The following is a 23,733-nucleotide window of genomic DNA, read 5'->3' as shown; positions in this document are numbered from 1 at the left end:
ATTCTAGGATGTCTCTCAACCAATAAGTACACAGTTAGCTACCGGATATGCTTTGCAAGCAAGTATAAATTATTCGGGGGGTCTTCCGGCCACATTACATTTCATTAAGCAAGAGGGACATGGGGCATGTGGCTTATTGCAGATGCATGTATCAAACTGCAGACTAAACTCTAATTTTGTTTACCCGCATTGTTTGATGGACGCTAAAAGATTATGCGTTGAAAACTGTAGTGAGGGAATGTCAACTAATCTTTATATGCCATTTGGCAAGGAAGTTAGTAAAAAGGCCAGGAGCTAATGGCTAACTTGCTACTTACGACTTAGTTCGAGGTACGGCTCATTTATCGACATCTGGATTGACTTTAAACATCCTTGATGCCAAATATTTTTTGTTTGTTAATGTTTTGATTCTATTCCTCAGGAAATCGGAGGCCATTACAGCACAACAATAATGTGCGGAGACTGCGCACGTGGCCAGCAGCATGGCCCTCTTGAGTCCACGTTGTACCATGGAACCCCTGGTGTTCTCTTGAGGTAGTTGCATGCAATGGCAATCCAATATCCATGGTTGATTGAATTATGTTTTAACGCGTTAGACTTATGATTGACAGTGAAGTTAACTTTTGTTGTTCTGACTCATAACCCAGGCATTGAGATTAATGTGGTGGTCTCCTGCCTTGGTGAAATTAACTGACTTCTTGCCTATGTTTCTTTGCCACTTCAGGGAATCTTCAAGTTAATGTGGCCCAAGTCTTGGAGTAGGTGACTGAGCCGTTAATAGTTTGGCTCCTTTCCACGAAGGAACCCTGCATCATTCGGTGTTCCCTCAAAGATGTGGAGGTGAATACTGTGATCTTGACTTCTGTAATGTGCAATTGGGGTTATGAATGATGTTTTACGCGTTAGACTTCTGATTGACGGTGAAGTTACCTTTTTGTATTCTGACTTAACCTATTCTCAGATCAAACTGACTGTCTGCGTTTGAAATAGTAGGCTTATGTGTGCATCTTTTCATGGATCTAGATGCAGTGATGGAATAAGTCCAGTGTCCAACGTGGCATGTGATGGAAAACGAATGATACCATGGAGAGACTTCAACTACTACAACTCAATTTATTGAACATGATTAAATTGTCGAATAAAGTCACATTTGTAGTGGAATCTTTTCTTGTCTTAATTTCTATGGTAACTGTATGCACTGTCTTTGAACCTGCGGAGCCCTCTCCATGGCTCCATAGGCCAAGCTACAGCTGCAAGAGCAAATCAAAGGCTTGTTATAACTGGGGTTACTTGGCATTTCATCCCAAGTTTCTCTTTTAAATGCAACTCACATCTAATCATGGATATTTTTGTCACGGCGTGTGCGACTTCTGTTGCTGATTAATGTGAATATACTTCCTAAGGCTTTGGGTGACTTGAGGTATCACCCCCCCCCCCCCCTGTTTTTGAGCTAGAAGGAATAAACCAGTATACATATTGTTTATAGGCAGATTTGATCACCAATTTTTATTTAGTTTTACCTACTACTCATGGGTATGTTTTACCCTATTGGGCGAATGTCACTAAGTCAAAAACGAAGTCCTATGCCCCGAACTAGTACACATGTAGTTTGAAAGAGCTTATCCTGGCCTAGGGTGCTCAACTACCATTGTCAAAGTATGACTAGTTACACAAAAGCAAGCAAAAAAAATGTTTTATTGATCAGAACTGTCTTAACACTGAAAACTGCAATGCCTGATTATTTTTCTTCACTGCAAATGTAACACAAAACAGTAGCGCATGAGAAAAGATCAAGGACATAGCCTCACGCACACAAATGGCATATAACTTAGCTTAAAACATATTTCATAACCAACTTGAGGGGAATGTCTGGTTATTCAAACTGCACTTCTGCCTCATACACACAGCTTTCCAACATACACAAACATTTGAACAAAGTTGTGGCAAACAAAACCCAAATATCACCTGTAAACAAAGTAGTTATTCTTGGCAAATTTCATGAATCTGAAATGTTAAAAACATCTATGCCAGTCATTGCAACTTGTTGTTCATATGTACATAGACATACAGTGAAGTATTTCAAGACAGGAAATAGATAAATAAGAAAAGCAGTCATTGTATTTACTGAATGGCTCACATTTCCATTGGCTGAGCGGTATGGCTGACATTAGTTATGGCCATTTGAATCACCAGCTACAGGCATCTAAACGACATGTTCAGAATCTGAGTGTGTGAAATATGTAAATGTGTCGTAGCTGGCAAACGTGGACCTCCGGTCCCTTGGATGGATGTCTGACAATTAAGTAATATAGCGCAGTGGTGCTCCAAGGAGGAAAAACATAGCTTTGCCAGTAACTAAGCAAGCCTTGTCCGAACTAGAATGGATCACAGGGCAGGAGCCTATCTCTTGTTTCTGTATCGTGAGACTTGCTGTACAAGTTCACCCCCTGAATAAGACACCAGATTTGCCAGTTGCTGGTACAAAAAAGGTTGAGAAACAGTTTTAAAAAGAGGTGTGTGAAAGTGCTTCTTGGCCTAGAAGACCACAAGAGACAAATGCATTTTAAAACAGTTGATAGAAAATGAACTCAGGAAATATCTCCTACCACTGCCAAAGTAATGACTAGATTCAATCAGATCAAGCGTTAACCGCCGATGGACTACACCAGGAAAAGCTGATGTTTTGGCGGTGTCTGAGGTGTAACTGCGTTGGAGCTGTCAAATCGGTGAGCAGCTGCTCTTGTGATCATTGTCACAAAGCCACACCGTCCCACCCATTAGAAGTTTAGAATGAGTAAAGTCTATAGAAATAATGATGCTCAAATTCAACATCATTAAACGAAATTATGAAGATTTCTATCGGCCTAATCAAGGTGTAGAAAATATCTCACATTCCAGTGTTCAAACTTGTAAACGAGGCTGCATGAGATTTCTCTTAATGCGACTCCAAGCAGCCAATGGCAATGTCTGCTTTAGGTATAATTCCAGAAGCCGCTTTTGGATTTGACATCTCTAACGCAGTTCCACTTCCGACACCGCCAAAACAACCGTTATGCGGATGTCGTCTAAAGCGGACCTAATTGAATCGAGCCCAAAGTCAGCAGTCTCATTAGGGTCCTTTATATTTTAACCAGTTAGGGAACTGCCTGCTTTACATGTACAGGTACATTCATTAGACCTTGTGTCTCCAGTCTACACACATCTCGTTTGACATCATAGCTCTAAGACCATTGTGAATATACATAGATTTATGGTTGGTATTTGCACACCTTGTCAACAATGTGGTGTGACTTTGAGTCAGAATGGCTGAGGCAATGGTGGACAGAAGACACTGAAGGCCTTATGCGTTTGATGAAAGCTCCCAAGCTATACAGTCAGTAACTACCATATGTAGCCTACATCTGTGACCTACCCGGGCTAGAACCCCGGTTTCATACCCATGCCACAAGAGTGCGTGAGCATGCTGAGCTAAAGCTTAGACATTATCTTCAGGATCCAACACACATCTTCAGGTCTCAGGCAAGGTTTCATCCCAGGCTATTTAGTAACTACCACATGAGCCTGCCTTCTGCAGTATGAGTTCTTTTGGGGGTAGGATGGTGAGGGGTTTCAGCTGGTATTGTTGATCGATGCACAGTGGCGTTGACCTGTTTGCATAAGGAATGCCACGCGATGGATGACACAGGCAGAAAAATGGAGGGAGAGGGGGCGGAGAGAGGGATAGACTGTCTCACAATGCCCATAAGTGCATTAGATGATGAAGCATATGACAAATCACTCACACACAGCATTCTCTCTAGGAGCATCTACACCCATCCTTTTTTCATGGGTTTCGGTCTGAAACTCAATTGAAAAAGAAATGCAGGGCATATCAATGACTCAGATTACTACACACACATTTCATGTTCGTCTATGATGTTTGGTGCAGCTGCTGTACATCACAGGTAGTGTGGTTCTTCAGTTTACACTGCACTGCAATTTGTCTGACCACACACACTTATAATCCAAATGGTCTGTCTGTCTCCAGGTGAATCCATGTCCATGACCTGTCTGATTGACACCATCCTCTGATTAATATTCCCTCAAACCAATGATGCAGTATGTCCCAACCAAGTGAGAAGTAAGCAGGTTGTCTCTCTCTCCATCTCGCTCTGTCCCTTTTCACTTCCTGGTAGAGTAGCCACAGTCTGGAGTGGCTGTGGGATTGGCCCACTGTCCTGAGGGGAGGACAGTAAGCCCCGCCCACCGCGGTGCTGGCACCAGTGGTTACCGGGATGGCAGATCGCCTGGGCCTCCCTGTCCTATCACCATGCTAATGACTTATCCTTAGCAACACCCTGGAAACGGAGAGTCTTGTTGTCTTCACATGTCAAAGAGCTCAGGCTCCGAGAGGTCTGGGTCCCTCAAGGCATCGGTCGTTGTTGTCACAGTAACCAGGTTGGTGTTGGAACGGGTGTCCATGGCAGAGTGCATGATGGGTAGCCAGAGGTCGTCCATGTTTGGCATCACAAATATTTTCTGTGAGAACAAAAATGAGAATTTGAGTAACTAGGTGTAAAACTGAAAACACTTAAAGCTAAAGGGGTGCTAAGAATATTTTATTGCATTTATGATAAGCCTTTTGTCTGCATGTTTGAGTTCTAGGAGCAGCCTGATCATTAGATTAAGACAGAGAGCCACATCACACTGTCTTTGAAGAACAGCTTGGTGGGCTGCTGTAAATACATAACGCACCACTTTTCTGTTGTCCCATTCCCATCATTGTCTAACACTGGGAAGACATTCACTTTTTTGACAAGGGAAGAGATGCAAAGCTAAGAGAAATGCAAAGCTTTCGACCCATACTGAACTAAAAAGTTACATTAATGTGATGATATGATTAATCAAATTTTTTTAACAAATAGTTAGGGGGGGCTTAGATCTTTCTGACCAAGAAAGACTATAGAGCCCAGAGATGTTCCCAGGCAGATCCCGTGTTCAGGAAAAACTCAGTCAAAGCTCCTGGATTTCAGATCACACACTACAATTATTACATAATCCAAGTAGAGAGACGTTATTGCTCTACTCTCCCTGGTCTCAGTTTACCTGAAACTCCTGATCCAGTTTCTTCTCGATCCAGTCGGTGACGTGGGCCAGCGTGACCTCCCTCTCACCCAGCTTTGGCCGGGCTTTCAGCTCCAAGTGGGGGGGACTCCTGAAGCCATACCTGGAGGGGGAAGGTTTACTCTGTTACACCCATTGGCTTACTGTATACTAATATCCTGGGGAAGGTTTCTCTTACACCCATTGAACTAGTAAGCTACTAGTCTAGTCTTCCTGAAAGTCAAAGTAAGTAAAAACAGCTCACTTAAAATAAAATGTTTGAAATCTTGAATATATTTTTCATAATTAAAAGTTAAATAAATATAAAATACATTTCGGTGGCAAATAATGCTTTGACTCCTCTACTTAATTTATATGACCAGCAGAGGACATGTGGGCTACTGTGTCAACAAGCCAGGCTAAGCCCTGCTATATCTCTATAGATGAATAACCTGAATATTCATACTGGATATTCAATATTCAGACCTTACCCCTGGAGTGGAACGTACCAAATTCTGTCTGCGGGGGGAGGTGTTATGTATACTTTGTGAAGGTGCCGGGGCGTTCCATATCCTAATAGTGGGGGGAGGTGGTATGTAACTGTATGAAGGTATTGGTACGTACCATTATCCTGTCAGTGGGTGAGGTGGGCATGGACGGAACGTACCATATCCTGTCAGTGGGTGGGGGTGGTATGTTGACGGCCAGCGTCCCGCGGCACTCCAGCACCTCCACGGTGAGCAGCAGGGGCGTGTTGGACACCTCCTCGATCTTCTTCTTGATGAACTCTGTCTCCGTGGCCTTCTGGAAGTACTTGGACTTGGCGATCTTGTCCACAAACCGCATGATCTTACTGGGCCGGTGGCCTCCGACGAAACTGTGAGGGAGGAAGAAGAGGAGGAGATGGAGGAATAGGAGGAGGGGGAGATGAGGAGGAAGAAGGGAGAGAAGGAGAGGACAAAGAGCAGAAAGAGCAGGAGAAGGAGATGAGAACGAGGGAGAGGAGGAGAAGGAAGGATAAGGGGAAGTGAAGGAGGTGAAAGAGGTGTCGGAAAAGGAAGAGGAGGGAGTGAGTCAGCATCATCAGTTATTCATCAGTCTCTCTCTCCTCCCACGATACAAGGCAGTGAGTGGGTACATTCTGTCACTCTGGGCCGGAAAGCAGCTCCTGCCTGTATCTGTTTGTGGTACTTAGGACAATACCTTAAAACGGGCTGTAAAATAAAGTGTAACCGACAATTGCTGCACAATTATTAGCCTACATAATTGACTGTGTTCTCTGTAGCTTCTTCATTGTAATATTCTAACAGCTAAAATGAGATGCAATTCACCAATTAGTGCTATAAAGAGTCTCTAAAGTCGATAAAAACACACTAATGGAAAGAGAGACAGACACAGTCTGATGCTAATGATGTTCTCTCACCCCTCCGCCCCCAGCATGTCCATGGGGATTTCTGGGGGATCCTCTTCATCAGACGATCCAGCACTGGAGGACTCTTCATCACTGTCCGCCAGGCAGTAGGCCCGAGGTCTGGGCCTGCACAGACACATAAAACATGAGAACAAAGGTGATGAGTATTAGTCAGCTTTAAGAAATGGAAGTGGAAAACAGATGAAAATGAGGAGGAACATTTGTCTATTGTTATTGGGGAGCAGTGTTGGCAGCATTCGTGCCTAGGAAGCCCTCAGCAAATCCAGTTTGGACACAGCAGCTTGTTCAAATCGGTCAAAGTTGAGGTATTGACAGTCATTCAGTCCTGAACTGGGGACTAACATTTAACATTTACCCAAGACTAAAGCCTAAACGACTCCCATGTGGTACAGCATGAGCAGTCATGTTTCTGCTCACAAGGCCATCCCCACTGTTTGCAGAAGGATTTTCTTCGCTTTTCGTCAAACCAAGTACACTCAGAAGAGCATTTGCTAAGCAGCTCAAAGACGATCAACAAATCCCCTAATAAGAACGATCCCTCAGAGGCCTCGGCTGGGAAATAGCCCACATCTGTAGTGCTGTCTTGCCAATTCCTATGGTCATTTGCAAGCCATAGGACAGTGGTCACCACCTATAGGCCTACCACTGGCCAATCAGATAGCTCAGATCACTGTGTCTGCACAGTTTCCTCAAGCCAGACTATAAAAAAAAGCCTTGAACGCACAGCAAAGTTGATACTGTGAGATTTCAAAAGGTTTAAAACCATGACTAGAGAGAGAGTCAACGAATACAGCAAAGAGCTGCTGTTTTTATGAGTAAGTTCACGTTTAAGTTGTTATTCAGCATTGTCAACACTTTAACCAATAAAATCTTCGTCCTCCCTACTTCAACTTATGCTACAACTAGCATTGCAGCTGCATTGAAGCCTATAGCAAAGTGTTTCCGATAAGCTTGCATTGTTATTATTAGCGGCTTGTGTCTTTTATATCTAGGAATATTTCACTTTCTCTGGTCATAGCAGTAACAACAAATTGGTGCATGAGGCAGAAATAATGCAATGCGAGTTTCGCCATCAGCTGGAAGACTGTCCCCTTTCCTCCCCTCAGACTGACCATCAGATGCAGGCCATCAGTCCAGTAAAAATTGTTTTATAATAATTGTTATGCTCACTCAGCTGTGCCTTACAAGTAATACAACAAATGATCTATTACCAGTGTGATCATATACCTGAGAAAGTGATCTTTACTCAGAAAAGGTTGGTGACCACTGCCATTGAAGATGGCAAGACAGCCCAAACAAATCTGGGACCAGGTGACTTCCCTGCCAAGGCATCTAAAGGATCGATTGGCTTGCAGGGAAGCTGATTCCATGAGACAAAAGAGGGTGAAATATGAGAAGGAAAAAAAAGAGGGATGATTTCAGTACACCAGGCAGAAAGAAAGCTTTCCCAAACTCACCAGCAATAAGACATCCACAGAGGTCAGAGGTAGAGTCCAGAGAGAGAGGGAATAAAGGAAAGAAAGAAGGAAGGAGAGAAAAAGAGACAAATGTGACAGTTAACAATGCCTCTCATTCAAACCCAGTGTTTTCAATCCTACTCATGCGGTGCAGGGTTTTGGTCCAGCCCAGCACTAACACACCTGTTGTTGAATCATGTGTTGGGCTGGAACAAAAGCCTGCAAATCCTATTAGTCCCCATGACCAGCATAGAACAACACTGAACAAACCCTATCAATAGTAATTCAGCTATTAGCACATGCTCAGTGCTGTGTGCTGACAAAGCCATGCTGTTGATCCTACATTTACAACAAAAAATGTTACTTCTCATTATCCCCTCCCAGCCTCCACTAATTGACTAATTGCATTATTGTTGGAAGTCAAACAAAACACTTTGACAGTTCCAGATAAACTCAGGCAGTGAATGGAGCCATTAAGTATTTAGAAAAGGTGTTGCTAAACCACTCTGTTCATGATCATACATCCTGAATGGCACTAATTTGTCATATGTGATTGCCTACATAACCAAAAACAATGCACATACTTTAAAGTACTATATAAGTAAGTACTTGATTTTAAGATTTGATAATAACCTCCCGAGTGGCGCAGTGGTCTAAGGCAGTGCATTGCAGTGCTAGCTGTGCCACTAGAGATCCTGGTTCGAATCCAGGCTCTGTCATAGCCGGCCGTGACCGGGAGACCCATGGGGCGGCGCACAATTGGCCCAGGGTAGGGGAGGGAATGGCTGGCAGTAGGGGTGTAACGATTCGTTTTAACAACGATTCGATTTGTATCACGATTCGTGGTTGTCGATACGATTCAAGGACGATATTGGTTCATTTAGAACGATACGATCCGAAACGATTCAGTGACTTGAAATCGATTCAGTAACCTTTTAGCCAAAAATTCAACCAGTGTGACTGAAACTGTGTCTGACGTGCTTAAATCCAATGGGTTATTTCCTAGTATCGATACAATCGATTTATTACATTTTAAAACGATGTTAGATTGATATATGTTGTCCAAAAGGCCAACTCGCCGAGCACAGATCGATGTAGTTGGATCATAGGAATATAAAATCGATACATCGATGTAGTAGATGGATCGTTACACCCCTAGCTGGCAGGGATGTAGCTCAGTTGGTAGAGCATGGCGTTTGCAACGCCAGGGTTGTGGGTTCGATTCCCACAGGGGGACAGCATAAAATAATGTATGCACTCACTAACTGTAAGTCGCTCTGGATAAGAGCGTCTGCTAAATGACTAAAAAAAAATATATATCTCCTTGAGTGCTCTCTTTTAACCACATACAGTATGTAAATAGAACATATTATATTCAGTCTATCTCTATGTCCTTACCCCTCTCTCCCCTGCTCCCCCAGCCCCTCTCCCTCCTCCATACTCACCCCTCTTTCCCCTGCTCCCCCAGCCGCTCTCCCTCCTTCCCCAGACGGGCCAAGTTCATCTTGGTCTCCAGGGTCATGATGAAGGAACCAGCATAGGACACCTCCAGATCAAACCACAGACCTAGAAAGAGGAGGGAGAGAGAGAGGGGGATAAAAGAGGGATGGTAAATCATTACTAACATACCATCGTTGGCACGACAATAGTGGAATAATGATGCACAACTGTTTTCACACTTCCTTGCAATGAAAACGTTCTCCACCGTTGAACTACACACCCATATCGGATTAGTTACCACAAAAGCACAAAACTGTATAGCTAATGCTGACGGTATATAAAAGCTCTTGGTACTATGTGTAAGTGGATGAGCCTCCCGAGTGGCGCAGTGGTCTAAGGCCCATGGGGCGGCGCACAATTGGCCCAGCGTCGTCCAGGGTAGGGGAGGGAATGGCTGGCAGGGATGTAGCTCAGTTGGTAGAGCATGGCGTTTGCAAGGCCAGGGTTCGATTCCCACAGAGGGTATGAAAAATAAAAAAAATATGTATGCACTCACTAACTGTTAGTCGCTCTGGAAAAGAGTGATTGCTAAAAAAAATGAAAAGATTAGTCACTCACCCACTCTAAGGCAAAGAGCAGTAAGAACTCCCTTAGTTTTATCCCACCTGGACTACTGCCCAGTTATATGGTCAAGTACCGCAAAGAAAAACATAGGCAAATGACAGTTGGCCCAGAACAGAGCAGCACGGCTGGCCCTTAAATGCACACGGAGGGACAATATCAATAACCTGCATGTCAATCTCTCCTGGCTCAAAGTAGAGGAGAGATTGACTGCATCACTACTTGTCTTTGTGAGAGGTATTGATGTGTTGAAAGCACCAAACTGTCTGTTCAAATGGCTAACACACAGCTCAGACACCCATACATACCACACAAGACATGCCACCAGGGGTCTTTTCACAGTCCCCAAGTCCAGAACAGACTCTGGGAAATGCACAGTACTACATAGAGCCATGACAACATGAAACTCTTCCACATCAAGTAACTCAAGCGAGCAGTAAAATCAGATTGAAAAAAACAGATAAAACAGCAACTCATGGCACAACGCGGACTGTGAAGAGACACACATATACACACAAACACGCATATGCACACACACTCTACACACACACACAATGCAATGTTGTGGTATTGTGGTATTGTGGATTTTATATTGTAAATATTGTATAATAGAGTAATAATGTATTGTATGATGTATTGTGTTATTGATGATGTAGGCTGTTGTTGTGTTTTGCTGTGATGTAATTGTTTTAACACTGTTTGGACCCCAGGAAGAGTAGCGCTAATGGTGATCCTAATAAATACTCTCAATATCTCTCTTTCACTCTGGTTACAATTTTGTAACGGACCGTATACGACGCTCCGTCGCTCTGTTTCGTGAAGTGTGTAGCGGCCTTAAGCAGCATCACCTCTGCCTTTGGGGCACTCTGCTCACTAGCAGCCCCTGGTGGGAGCACACATGAACATCATTTAGCAGACGCTCTTATCCAGAGCGACTTACAAATTGGTGCATTGAATACTAAGCTCTTATGTTATTCACTGTTTGATGTAATTTCATGATAATTAATTCAGCGTTGTTTGCTTTGGCCCTGTATTAGTACTATTGTAAAACTCTGTTAAACATTGCATGTCTCTAAAGAACAAATGTGAACAAATGCTAATGTTGTTTTTGTGGACTAACCAGGGGTTCCCCACCTGACTCCTAATTGCAGTGAAGCCACATGCTGTGTCCGACTGGCAGGAAGTGGAATGATCCTCTAGTAAACACACCAAAAGGTCAACTCTAGGGCAGCCTCTCTTCTGATTGGCTCAGAAGCTGGCAAACTCACCAGGCTTCTTCCTGGTTTCGGGTGGGAAAGCTCAGAACCTAGCATTTTTTTTTGGTGTATATGTGTGTGTGTATATGTGTGTGTATATGTGTGTGTGTGTGTATGTATGTATGTATGTGTGCACACTAGTGAAAATCAGCTCTTCAGTCATATCACATCTCTCTATATGGGGAGGAAATATCAACCTGTTCCTTAGTAAGAGACTTTTACTCTTCATCTCTTGCTCTCCAAATCCTCTCTATCCCACACAATGAAAGTGGAGAGGGATTACTGTGACTAACTCTCTGGAAACTCTTCAAATGATAACAGTTATAAAGCCCTTAACTTATATTGGCTTCATCATCCAGACTCCTGGAATAGAGCACAGAGCTGCTGAGCAGTAATCCCCATTGGGCTCATTATGTGCAAGCATCAGCTGGTAATGCCTGGGGGGAAAGCCCATGGGAGCTGTGTTGTGTAGGACAGTGTGCAATAAATCACTCTCTGGACTGAGGAGCTCAAGGGAAAGGGGATACCTAAAAATAAAAATAAAATAAAAATATGCCATTTAGCAGACCTAGTCAGTTGCACAACTGAATGCATTCAACCGAAATGTGTCTTCCTTTAACCCAATCCCTCTGAATCAGAGAGGTGCGGGGGGCTACCTTATCGACATCATCCGCGCCCGGGGAGCAGTTGTTGTTGGGGGTTAACTGCCTTGCCCAAGGGCATTCAAACCAGCGACCTTTCGGTTACTGACCCAACGCTCTTAACCACTAGGCTACCTGCCGCTTCTACTGTAGCAAGACAACAGAGCAGTATTTCCCAAACTCGGTCATGGGGCCCCCCCTGATTATTTGAATCAATCAATCAATCAATTTTATTTTATATAGCCCTTCTTACATCAGCTAATATCTCGAAGTGCTGTACAGAAACCCAGCCTAAAACCCCAAACAGCTAGTAATGCAGGTGTAGAAGCACGGTGGCTAGGAAAAACTCCCTAGAAAGGCAAAACCTAGGAAGAAACCTAGAGAGGAACCAGGCTATGAGGGGTGGCCAGTCCTCTTCTGGCTGTGCCGGGTGGAGATTATAACAGAACCATGCCAAGATGTTCAAAAATGTTCATAAGTGACAAGCATGGTCAAATAATAATCAGGAATAAATCTCAGTTGGCTTTTCATAGCCGATCATTAGAGTTTAAAACAGCAGGTCTGGGACAGGTAGGGGTTCCATAACCGCAGGCAGAACAGTTTAAACTGGAATAGCAGCAAGGCCAGGCGGACTGGGGATAGCAAGGAGTCACCACGGCCGGTAGTCCCGACGTATGGTCCTAGGGCTCAGGTCTCTCAGTTGGCTTTTCATAGCCGATCATTTAGCTGTGTAGTGCTAGGGCACCCCTTGGGGTCCCCAGGAACGAGGTTGGGAAACGCTGCAGTACAGGCTTAGGAGTTTAACCATTCACCTTGAATTGAATATGGAAAGTTTCCCAAATTCCAGACTGTAGCTTTCAATGCAACCATTTTTTATCTCAATATCAAATCATTAAGTACCTTACTGTGATTGTTTTCAATTAAAATTGTCCCCCCAAAAAAAGCTTTTTAGCAAAAAACTATTTCTCAAGCAATGATTTTGCTAGGACTGTGGGAGTGGTCTGAGTGGGGAGGGGAAAACTGAAAACTAGCTGGTATTGTCAGAGAGGTTTAGAACTATCTTTGTTATTGGTCTATTAAAACATATACCGCCTGTTGATGTCACCAGGTAAGCCAAAACTCCACCCATTACAGTGAGTTTCATCATCTGTATGATACAAAACAGAGGAAAAACTGCATTTTGACTGCACTGGGCCTTTAAAGAGAAGTGAACCGTTAAAGTGAGACAGTGAGACATTCAAGCTTAGCAATGAAAGGTTTTTCAGGTAAAACATGAAAAACCGAGCTAAAATTTCAGATGGCGTTGTAACCCCACACCCACACACTCCCAACTGTATCCCCTACATCAGAATATAGTTAAATGACTGGATCAATATGACCTCCCACTCTCCTCACTAGCCTCCCACTTCTCCCCCTCATCCCCTCCCAAAGTCAGACATATCAATGCAGGAATTAATGTGCCTTGCTCTCAGAGTCGTGGGCTGTATTCACATTCTCAGTTGAAGTGCTGATCTAGAATCATTTTTGCCTTTAGGATCCTAATGAATAACATATACAGTGGGGAAAAAAAGTATTTAGTCAGCCACCAATTGTGCAAGTTCTCCCACTTAAAAAGATGAGAGAGGCCTGTAATTTTCATCATAGGTACACGTCAACTATGACAGACAAATTGAGAATTTTTTTCTCCAGAAAATCACATTGTAGGATTTTTAATGAATTTATTTGCAAATTATGGTGGAAAATAAGTATTTGATCACCTACAAACAAGCAAGATTTCAGGCTCTCACAGACCTGTAACTTCTTCTTTAAGAGGCTCCTCTGTCCTCCACTCGTTTCCTGTATTAATGGCACCTGTTTGAACTTGTCATCAGTATAAAAGACACCTGTCCACAACCTCAAACAGTCACACTCCAAACTCCACTATGGCCAAGACCAAAGAGCTGTCAAAGGACACCAGAAACAAAATTGTAGACCTGCACCAGGCTGGGAAGACTGAATCTGCAATAGCAATTATTAGGAAATGGAAGACATACAAGACCACTGATAATCTCCCTCGATCTGGGGCTCCACGCAGGATCTCACCCCGTGGGGTCAAAATGATCACAAGAACGGTGAGCAAAAATCCCAGAACCACATGGGGGGACCTGGAGAGAGCTTGGACCAAAGTAACAAAGCCTACCATCAGTAACACACTACGCCGCCAGGGACTCAAATCCTGCAGTGCCAGACGTGTCCCCCTGCTTAAGCCAGTACATGTCCAGGCCTGTCTGAAGTTTGCTAGAGTGCATTTGGATGATCCAGAAGAGGATTGGGAGAATGTCATATGGTCAGATGAAACCAAAATATAACTTTTTGGTAAAAACTCAACTCGTCGTGTTTGGAGGACAAAGAATGCTGAGTTGCATCCAAAGAACACCATACCTACTGTGAAGCATGGGGGTGGAAACATCATGCTTTGGGGCTGTTTTTCTGCAAAGGGACCAGGACGACTGATCCGTGTAAAGGAAAGAATGAATGGGGCCATGTATCGTGAGATTTTGAGTGAAAACCTCCTTCCATCAGCAAGGGCATTGAAGATGAAACGTGGCTGGGTCTTTCAGCATGACAATGATCCCAAACACACCGCCCGGGCAACGAAGGAGTGGCTTCGTAAGAAGCATTTCAAGGTCCTGGAGTGGCCTAGCCAGTCTCCAGATCTCAACCCCATAGAAAATCTTTGGAGGGAGTTGAAAGTCCGTGTTGCCCAGCGACAGCCCCAAAACATCACTGCTCTAGAGGAGATCTGCATGGAGGAATGGGCCAAAATACCAGCAACAGTGTGTGAAAACCTTGTGAAGACTTACAGAAAACATTTGATCTGTGTCATTGCCAACAAAGGGTATATAACAAAGTATTGAGAAACTTTTGTTATTGACCAAATACTTATTTTCCACCATAATTTGCAAATAAATTCATTAAAAATCCTACAATGTGATTTTCTGGGGTTTTTTTCCTCATTTTGTCTGTCATAGTTGACGTGTACCTATGATGAAAACGACAGGCCTTTCTCATATTTTTAAGTGGGAGAACTTGCACAATTGGTGGCTGACTAAATACTTTTTTTCCCCACTGTACAGTGCCGTGAAAAAGTATTTTTTCCCTTTGCATATTTTTTTATACTAAATGTTATCAGATCTTCAACCAAAACAACAAATAACACAACAATGACTTATTTCATTCATTTCATAACCAAAGTTATGCAACACCCAATGCCAAGACATAATGGGAAACATCTCGTCCAAAAAGTTGACGCAAGTTTGCCAAAAAGCACCAGGAAGCACCTGGATGATCATCAAGACTCTTGGAAGAATGTTCTATGGACAGATGAGTCAAAAGTAGAACTTTTTGGACGACATGGGTCCCATTATGCCTGGCGAAAACCAAACACTGTATTCCACAGTAAGAACCTTATGCCAATGGTCAAGCATGGTGGTGGTAGTGTGGTGGTTTAGAGATGCTTTGCTACCTCAGGACCTGGATGACTTGCCTTAATCGAAGGAACCATGAATTCTGCTGTGTATCAGAGAATTCTACTGGAGAATGTCAGGCCATCCGTCTGTGAGCTGAAGCTGAAGCGTAGCTGGGTCATGCAGCAAGACAATGATCCACAACACACAATAAAGTCTACATGAAAATGGGTAAAAAGCAACACATTGGAAGTTTTGAAATGGCCTCGTCAAAGTCCAGACTTAATCTCAATTGAGATGTGGCAGGACTTGAAACGAGCAGTGCATGCTTGAAAACCCACAAATGTCGCTGAGTTAAAGCAGTTCTGCATGGAAGAGTGGGACAAAATTCCTCCACAGTGACGTGAGAGACTGACCAACAACTACAGGAAGCATTTGGTTGGAGTCATTGCAGCTAAAAGGTGGCACAACCAGTTATTGAGTGTAAGGGGGCAATTACTTTTTCACATAGGGGCATTGGGTGTTGCATAACTTTGTTTATGAAATAAATGAAATAAGTATGTAATTGTTGTGTTATTTGTTCACTCAAGTTCCCTTTATCTAATATTAGGTTTTGGTTGAAGATCTGGTAACATTTTGTATAAAACATATGCAAAAGTAGAGAAAATTAGAAAGGGGGAAAATACTTTTTCACAGCACTGTATGGACAGGGAAGACCTGATCCTAGACATTTTATGAAAACAGCCACAGGGGTAGAGAGTCCTTGTGCTGGGCAGACAGAGTGAGTCACAGTATAATAGACAGAGAGGATGTGGATGTGAAGTTTAATTACTCTGGTCAATAGAGGCAGGAGTATGTGGAGACTGAGACGAAAGGGAGAAGAGAGGGGGAGAGAAAGGAGATGAAAGGAGGAGGGAGAGGAGAAAAGATAGAGAGGGAGAAGAGAAAGCAGAGAGAGAGAGAGTCCTACCTTGGTGGTCCACGGAGGGCTTGGAGGCATGGAGGATCTTGGGAATGGAGAAGCCCATGTCCAGCGCTGTCAGAGCCAGCTCATTCATAAAGTACGGCAGCTGTAACACACAGGACATTTACACTTGAGGACAGTGTCCCTTTTTACAAGTGTGTTTTCTCTGAGTTACATCTCATTTCCCTCTCGTGTGTTGAGAAGTAAGCGAGGGGAAGACGGGAGGAGAGGACGCATGGAATTTAAAAAGGACTATCGACAAAGAGCTCTCTGGCACAAAGACAGATAAGAGGAATTTACACGCTGACTGTATGTGGAGGCAGAGGAGATAGGATGCCAGTACTCACCCTGATCTTACTGAGCTTCATCTGGATCTTCTTGGAGACCATGTCAGCCCAGTACTTCTCCCCCAGGAAGTTCCAGAACACCCGGCCTATCAGGGCGTTCACCCACGCCTCTGGCACCGCCCCTCGCCCCGGCCGCTCGCACGGGCTGCTGGGTAACTGAGAAGAACAACGTGGGAGTAACAGGTAGTGAGACAAAGGTAGTAAACATACATACGGACAACAAACACAATTTAATTTTATCGATGGCAATTTGAATGCACAGAGATGAGATCCTAAGGCCCATTGTCTTGCCATTCATCCGCCGCCATCACCTCATGTTTCAGCATGATAATGCAAGGCCCCATGTCGCAAGGATCTGTACACAATTCCTGGAAGCTGAAAATGTTCCAGTTCTTCCATGGTCTGCATACTCACCAGATATGTCACCCATTGAGCATGTTTGGGATGCTCTGGATCGACATGTACAACAGCGTGTTCCAGTTCCAGCCAATATCCAGCAACTTCGCACAGCCATTGAAGAGGAATAGGACAACATTCCACAGGCCACAATCAACAACCTGATCAACTCTATGCAAAGGAGATGCATCGCGCTGCACGATCCATGCCCCTACTTTTTACTTTAAAGGTATCTGTGACCAACAGATGCATATCTGTATTCCCAGTTATGTGAAATCCATAGATTAGGACCTAATTTATTATTTAAATTGACTGATTTCCTTATTTGAACTGTAACTCTTTGAAATTGTTGCATGTTGCTTAGTATGGTTGTATAGTTGTATATTGTTACATGCTATTACATGGCCACACTAGCTACACGTCTACATGGCTATCGGATCAGCCTGTGTCAACATGGTCACCCCCATAGAATTACATATAGAATTAAAAAGATCTCTGTGGTCTCCCTCATCAGCCCTACCTTCTTGGTGGCTCCAGGGCTGCCCTCTGTGCTGTGGGCAGGGCTGCTGGCCGGGGGGCTGTCCAGTGGGGGCAGGGGGGTGACGTACTTGGCCATGTAGACGTTGTAGTCCAGCAGCATCTTCTGCCTGACCCCTCCAACCAGGGAAGGGTCCTTCTGACTGGGCTCGTCCATGAGGCTGCTGCTCCTGCTCTCTGCCTCCAGTCTGTGAGACCAGTCTATCAGGCAATGACAACCAGACCTGGGTTCAAATTCTATTGGAAATCATTTCACATACGTTAAACGTCTAGCTAACGTCTCCCTGTCTGTAATCCTCTTAGAATTAGGGTTAGGTTTAAGGTTAGGGGTGAATACTTAGGGTTAGGTTTAGGGTTAGGGGTTAGGGAAAATAGGATTTAAAATGGGAATCAATTGTTGGTCCCCAAAAAGTCTTCACAAGTATAGCTGTGTGTGTGTGTGTTGATCTGAATGTTCCCCTCACCTCCCACTGGACGCTCACTGGACATTTTATTAGCCTCGGACTTCAGTCTGGACGCCACCAGAATCCTCCTGAACCATTCTTCTTTCTCCCGACCCGTCCTCCCGAACAGGAACAGGGTCAGATCTCGCTCCCCTGGGGGTTTCCTGGGCTCCTCTCCACCCCCAGCTCCTCCTGGACACTCCAGCTTCTCCCCCTTCTCGGCCGGCTTCTCCTCCCCAGGCTCGGTCCTCTCTACCTGGGCCTGGGCCTTGGACATGAAGTCCTCCTGCTTGGCCAGCTCGATACAGATTGGGTACTTCTTGTTCCACACGCGCTTCCTGGCCAGGCTCTGGGGCACCAGATGGATCTGGGGACACATTTGGATGTTACACGCTACATGAACCGCTTGGTCTAAAAATACTAGGCTGACTGGACAGATACAGGTATTTCTATCACTTGTGAGGGAGGCCCACTTTAATGTCTGTGTGCCCAAACACACACAGACATACACAAATGTGCACCATATACGGTATGAAAGTGATGCGTCTGTTTCCAGGAAGTAGCCTTTTAGTTTTGCTTTTTGAATGGGCAAAAACATATCACAATGGTCTTCAGCACACAAACTTCAGAAGTAAATTAATCCACAAACAAAATTAATTTTCTATATATCTTAAATGACCGCGTTTTCACTGAGTTTATGATATAGTCGTCAAGCCCATTCAAAAGATTAGGGGACAAGACCCAGAAGTATGACGTAGGACAACGTCACTTGCACATCGTATTCCCTTTCCCTCCCTCTCTCGGTCTTAGACACACACAAAATCACGCATCCCTCCTTAAAACGACCATACAACACGTTCCACACACAGACAGACACACACACCTTGCTGTCGGTGAGGTCGTAGATCTTCTGGCTGATGTAGGTGACGTCAGGTTTGGGCTCGTTGTGCGTGGCCCGCCGGGCGATGTTGCGGTTGGGTTTGGACAGGCGCAGGGTGGAGCCCTCCAGACGTACATACACAGAGTGGGTCAGAGTGGCATGGTACATCTCTAGGTCATAGCTGTACATCTGGTTCATCCAACCCTGTTAATGGGGACAATACACATAGATAACTCTCAGACTGATGCATGGAACAACATGGAGACTAATACATATGTACGCATTACACGCACAAACACACACTAATTGGGGAGTGTGATGGGCTGCAATACAACCACATAATCACAAGGTGTCCAACTTTTAGCTGATACCCCTGGTCCATACTAACATCCTAGTGAGAGAATCATCCAGACCATGTTGATATGTGGCTTCATCTAAACAACAATGATCTGTTCAGTTCTCTTCAGAGACTGGGAGACATTACATCATGAGTTCCATCATACTGAGCAGAAGGGCATGATGACATCATAGCGTGACTGTGGGTGAGAGCTGCACCGTATGACCCTTCCTTTAGCCGGCTATATTGTGTTGTTCCACAGGTGCTATATTGTGCTATTTTCCACGTGACCAGAGAGCCTCTCTCTAGTACAGCTGTAGCCAGAGGCTATTGAGCTCATGTGCCCACACAGGTTCAAACACACACAGGTTCAAACACACACAGGTTCAAACACACACAAGTACACACACGCACTCAAATAAGAACACACACACACACACACACACACACGCTTACATAACCGCTGGCCAACCGCTAAGCGTGTCTCCTCTGTTTCAGTTTCCAGCACATTGACTGGGTTAAAAGGAGAACGTTTGACAAATCACCAGACCATTTAATCTGTGAGGTTGTTTCAGGGCAAACCCCAGAGTAGCTGGAGAGAATGCTTTAGAGGCTCAGTATGTTGTTAGACAGCCCAATGAGGACGTTAGATTAGAGGAGTCATTTAGCAGACACTCTTATCCAGAGTCTTATTACAGTAGTGAGTGCATACATATTCATACTGGTCCCCCGTGGGAATCAAACCCACAACCCTGGTGTTGCAAGCACCATGCTGAGCCACACCGGACTTTGATGTATTTCTCATCCAGCCAATGTTTTTCTATCCCACTGGGAAGCCACCATGGTGAATGCTGCATGAGCATTCAGTAGAGGTTGTACATCCCAATATTTAAGCCAGTGTAATGTTTAATGGTGTAATAACTCAAGCCTACTGAATAGTACTCGTGTGGATATTAGGATTCATGGAAGGAAGAGAATTGTTACCTTGCTGTTTAGCCATTGAAGAAAGGGAAGAAGAAGGATATCTACAGACATATACTGAGTTGCTTCCTGTCCTATCTGATAAACTGAGCAGACATCAGGTTTTAGTCCTGAGCTTTAATGACAAACAGAGAGGTGATATGGAGAATTGGTTAGCATCCCAAATGGCAACCTAATCCCTATATAGTGCACTACTTTTAACCAGAGCCCTATTGGCCCTGGTCAAAAGTAGTGCACTAAATAGGGAACAGGGTGCCATTTGGGACGTAACCTTGGAGATCCTCCCTACTCTCTCTGAGTCCCACTGGGGAAAAGCCAGCCATGTATCAGCTGTTTATCTTGTAGACGCTATCAGCAACATGTGCTCAGCTTGCTAACTCAATAGAAGCTACAGGCTCTGTCCACAGTGATGACAGATACTACTAGGGGAAGGACATGGCCTATCTAAGATGTCAGGCTATCTGTCCACAGTGATGACAGATACTACTAGGGGAAGGACATGGCCTATCTAAGATGTCAGGCTATCTGTCCACAGTGATGACAGATACTACTAGGGGAAGGACATGGCCTATCTAAGATGTCAGGCTATCTGTCCACAGTGATGACAGATACTACTAGGGGAAGGACATGGCCTATCTAAGATGTCAGGCTATCTGTCCACAGTGATGAGAGTGATAGCCCCGTATAGCTCAGTTGGTAGAGCATGGCGTTTGCAACGCCAGGGTTGTGGGTTCAATTCCCACGGGGGGCCAGTATGAAAATGTATGCACTCACTAACTGTAAGTCGCTCTGGATAAGAGCGTCTGCTAAATGACTAAAATGTAAATGTAAAATGACAGGTACTACTAGGGGAAGGACATGGCCTATCTAAGATGTCAGGCTCCTCTCTATGTGATCTGCCTTATACCTTGGTTGTTGCACAGAAAAGTATGACAATATCTTTATTGTTGCATTTATAAATCTATTAGCTATCATCTTGGGTAGAAAGCTTTCTATGTCGTAACCTTACACAAAAAAATACAGGGATAGGATGTTAATAGTAAGACAGTGTTCAGTCACCAACTCTGGTTCTGGAGAGTTGCAGGTTGAGCCGGATTTTCTTCCAGTCTAATACTAATGCACCCTTTACAGTTTTCTTTCAATTGCTTTGGCACTAATTTCAGATGTAAGTAGTCACATTTCTAAATACTTAGCACTAAACTGCTAACACAGTGACCTACCTTAAAGATTCCAGGTTCTTTGATATCCAGCTGGGTCACGTTCCACTGCTCCCCCCTTCGTCTGCCCTGCCTGGTCCCACTGCAGCTGGAGACCTCCGGAGCCGACAGCCACAGCACCAGTACAGCCAGCATGAACCCTGCCGCCACCCCCTGCACCACCGCACACACATAGGGCGGCAGGGGGAGGACCAGGTAACTGTAGACTAGACACATGAGGAAGAGGAGGCCAGTGATGGGCACGTTTGTTAAGTCTTCCTCCTCTTCGTCGGACTCGGCTTCACTGCAGACACCCGTGCTGCCTGTTTGGATCTGCAGTGACCTGGGCCGCTCCCCGTCCGGTGTCTCAGTGTCAGTACAGAGCTCAAAGTCTTCACTGTAGAGCTCAAAGAACTCCTCGTCCTCCAGGCGGACCAGGGCCGACATTGAGCAGTGGCCCAGGGCGAGGGAGGAGGACCTGGGGAGAGGAGGAGGGGAGGAGACCCTGGAGGTCTTGGCTGGAGGAGAGGAGAAGACATAGTCTGCTGGGGCTTCACCAGTAGGGGTCTCCTCTTCCCCATCCTCCTCTCCTTCAGAGTCGCCTCCCTCCTCCTCTTTGATGCTGTAGTTGTTGTTGCTCTCTGCGTGCCCATTAAGGCCTGCCAGGTTGGTGAGCTCCGTGGCACTGAGGGAGAGGGATTTGGAGCAGTGGGTAGCAGAGGTACCCCCTCCTGTACCCACTCCCTCGGCCCCGCCTCCAGCCTCGTCGCCCATGAACTTACTGAACAGCTGCATTGGCTCGCAAATTACCTCTGACAAACGCCTCCTAGTATCCTCGATCCTGGCCTCCATCTCTTGCACCTTGAAGAAACACCTCCCGTCGGCCGGGGAGGTGAGGGGGGAAGAGGGGGCCGTCTTGGAGTCACCACCCCCAGACGTGGTGGAGCCCCTCGGCTGGCCCAACTGCTTGAAGAGCAGCAGGTTGTTGACGCGGGAGTCTGGAGGTGGGCGCTGCTGGGAGAGAGATGGTGGTGAAGGCGCCTCCTGGTGGTCGGGCCTGGTATTGTCTGTGGAGAGAGACTTGACGAACGTCTTCATCAGGTGGTGGCGGTGGCGCCCGGCAGAAGAAGGAGGGGCAACCATCATTTCATTGGACAGGGACCTGAGGCTGAGGAAAGGCTTGGAGGGCAGGGCTGCGGAGCGAGAGGGGGAGGAGGTGGTGGAGGAGGAGGTGGTGGCAGTGTGAGAGATCGTGGGTCTTGTGTGATCTGAGGGCCAGGAGGAGCAAGCAGGGGGGGACTCGAGGGTGGGGTGGGTGGAGGAGGGGAGGATGGGCAGGGCTGGGCTGTGGGGTAGAGTGTTAGAGGACACACCAATGGTAGTGGTGGTCTCAATCCCTCCAGCCTCAAACAGTAGCTCCTCGCTGGCTTCCAAGGCCGTCACGATGGCCTGGTCCTCAGTCCTCCCCTCCATCCCACCCAGCCCTTCTGACCCCTCTCCTGGGGAGGATGATGACACAGACGCCCCAAACCCATACAGCTCCTCGTCCTCATCCTCCTCTTTTCCCAGGGCGGAGAAGTGGATGGTGATGGTGTCTCGGGAGAGGGAGCGCTGCACCTGCAGCTTGGGGCCAGGGGGCGGGCGTGAGGGCGTGGAGGAGGAGGGGGTACTGTCAGCAGCATGGCTGTCCTTCCTGCTGCTGTTGCTGCCCTGGCTGGTCATGACCACACTCCACAGGGCTCACAGCCTGGAGAGGGGGAGAGAGAGGGGGAGAGAGGGGGGGAGAGAGAGAGGGATGAGGGACAGAGAACGAGGGGTGTGGGAGAGACAGGGACAGAGAGATAGAGAGAGAAAGAAATAAAAATATGGGTTCAAGGGTCATTTGGCCAGAGAGTCTATTTTTTGGTTCCAGGGTAAAATGTTTGAAGAAGTGATTTGTGTCGATTAAGAATTGGCTAAAAACACCACGAAGCGATTATTTGAGAGGTACCTATACATTTCTAACAATATATACGTATGAACTTTCTCACCCAAACGTAGACGTACGTCATGGGTGAGAAAGTAGAGAATATTTACATTTGCATTTTTGGTCATTTAGCGGACGCTCTTGTCCAGAGCGACTTGCAGGAGCAATTGGGGTTGGGTGCCTTGCTCGGGGGCACATCGGCAGATTTTTCGCCTGGTCGGCTCGGGGATTGGAACCGGCGACCTCTCGGTTGCTGGCACGGTGCTCTTGGTTACTGTGCTACCTGCCGCCCCATATGAGTTTAAGGTTGT

General features: G+C 45.5%; 1 protein-coding gene and 1 long non-coding RNA gene across 2 annotated transcripts; one reads left to right on the top strand and one right to left on the bottom strand.

Moving 5' to 3' along the window:
- Nucleotides 1-93: 93 nt before the first annotated feature.
- Nucleotides 94-1,161, top strand: LOC311103650. The gene is made up of 4 exons (XR_014610108.1): nt 94-330; nt 422-534; nt 725-840; nt 1,024-1,161. It is a non-coding gene; the product is annotated as an uncharacterized lncRNA (long non-coding RNA).
- Nucleotides 1,162-1,231: 70 nt separating this feature from the next.
- LOC311103351 (testis-expressed protein 2-like) lies at nt 1,232-23,178 on the bottom strand (the record flags this gene model as incomplete). Its single annotated transcript, XM_084144908.1, has 11 exons — nt 1,232-4,518; nt 5,086-5,206; nt 5,750-5,959; nt 6,506-6,613; nt 9,417-9,537; nt 16,346-16,445; nt 16,687-16,842; nt 17,603-17,820; nt 18,084-18,429; nt 18,946-19,146; nt 21,481-23,178. The coding sequence occupies 11 exons, from the start codon at nt 23,176-23,178 to the stop codon at nt 4,363-4,365; spliced, it is 3,435 nt and encodes a 1,144-aa protein (XP_084001034.1). The 3' UTR covers nt 1,232-4,362.
- Between the last annotated feature and the right edge of the window lie 555 nt (nt 23,179-23,733).

Source organism: Coregonus lavaretus (genome assembly GCF_964263955.1).
Source record: "Coregonus lavaretus genome assembly, chromosome: 28".
In the NCBI taxonomy this organism is placed as follows: Eukaryota; Metazoa; Chordata; class Actinopteri; order Salmoniformes; family Salmonidae; genus Coregonus; species Coregonus lavaretus.
This window is presented reverse-complemented; position numbering and strand designations above follow the sequence as displayed.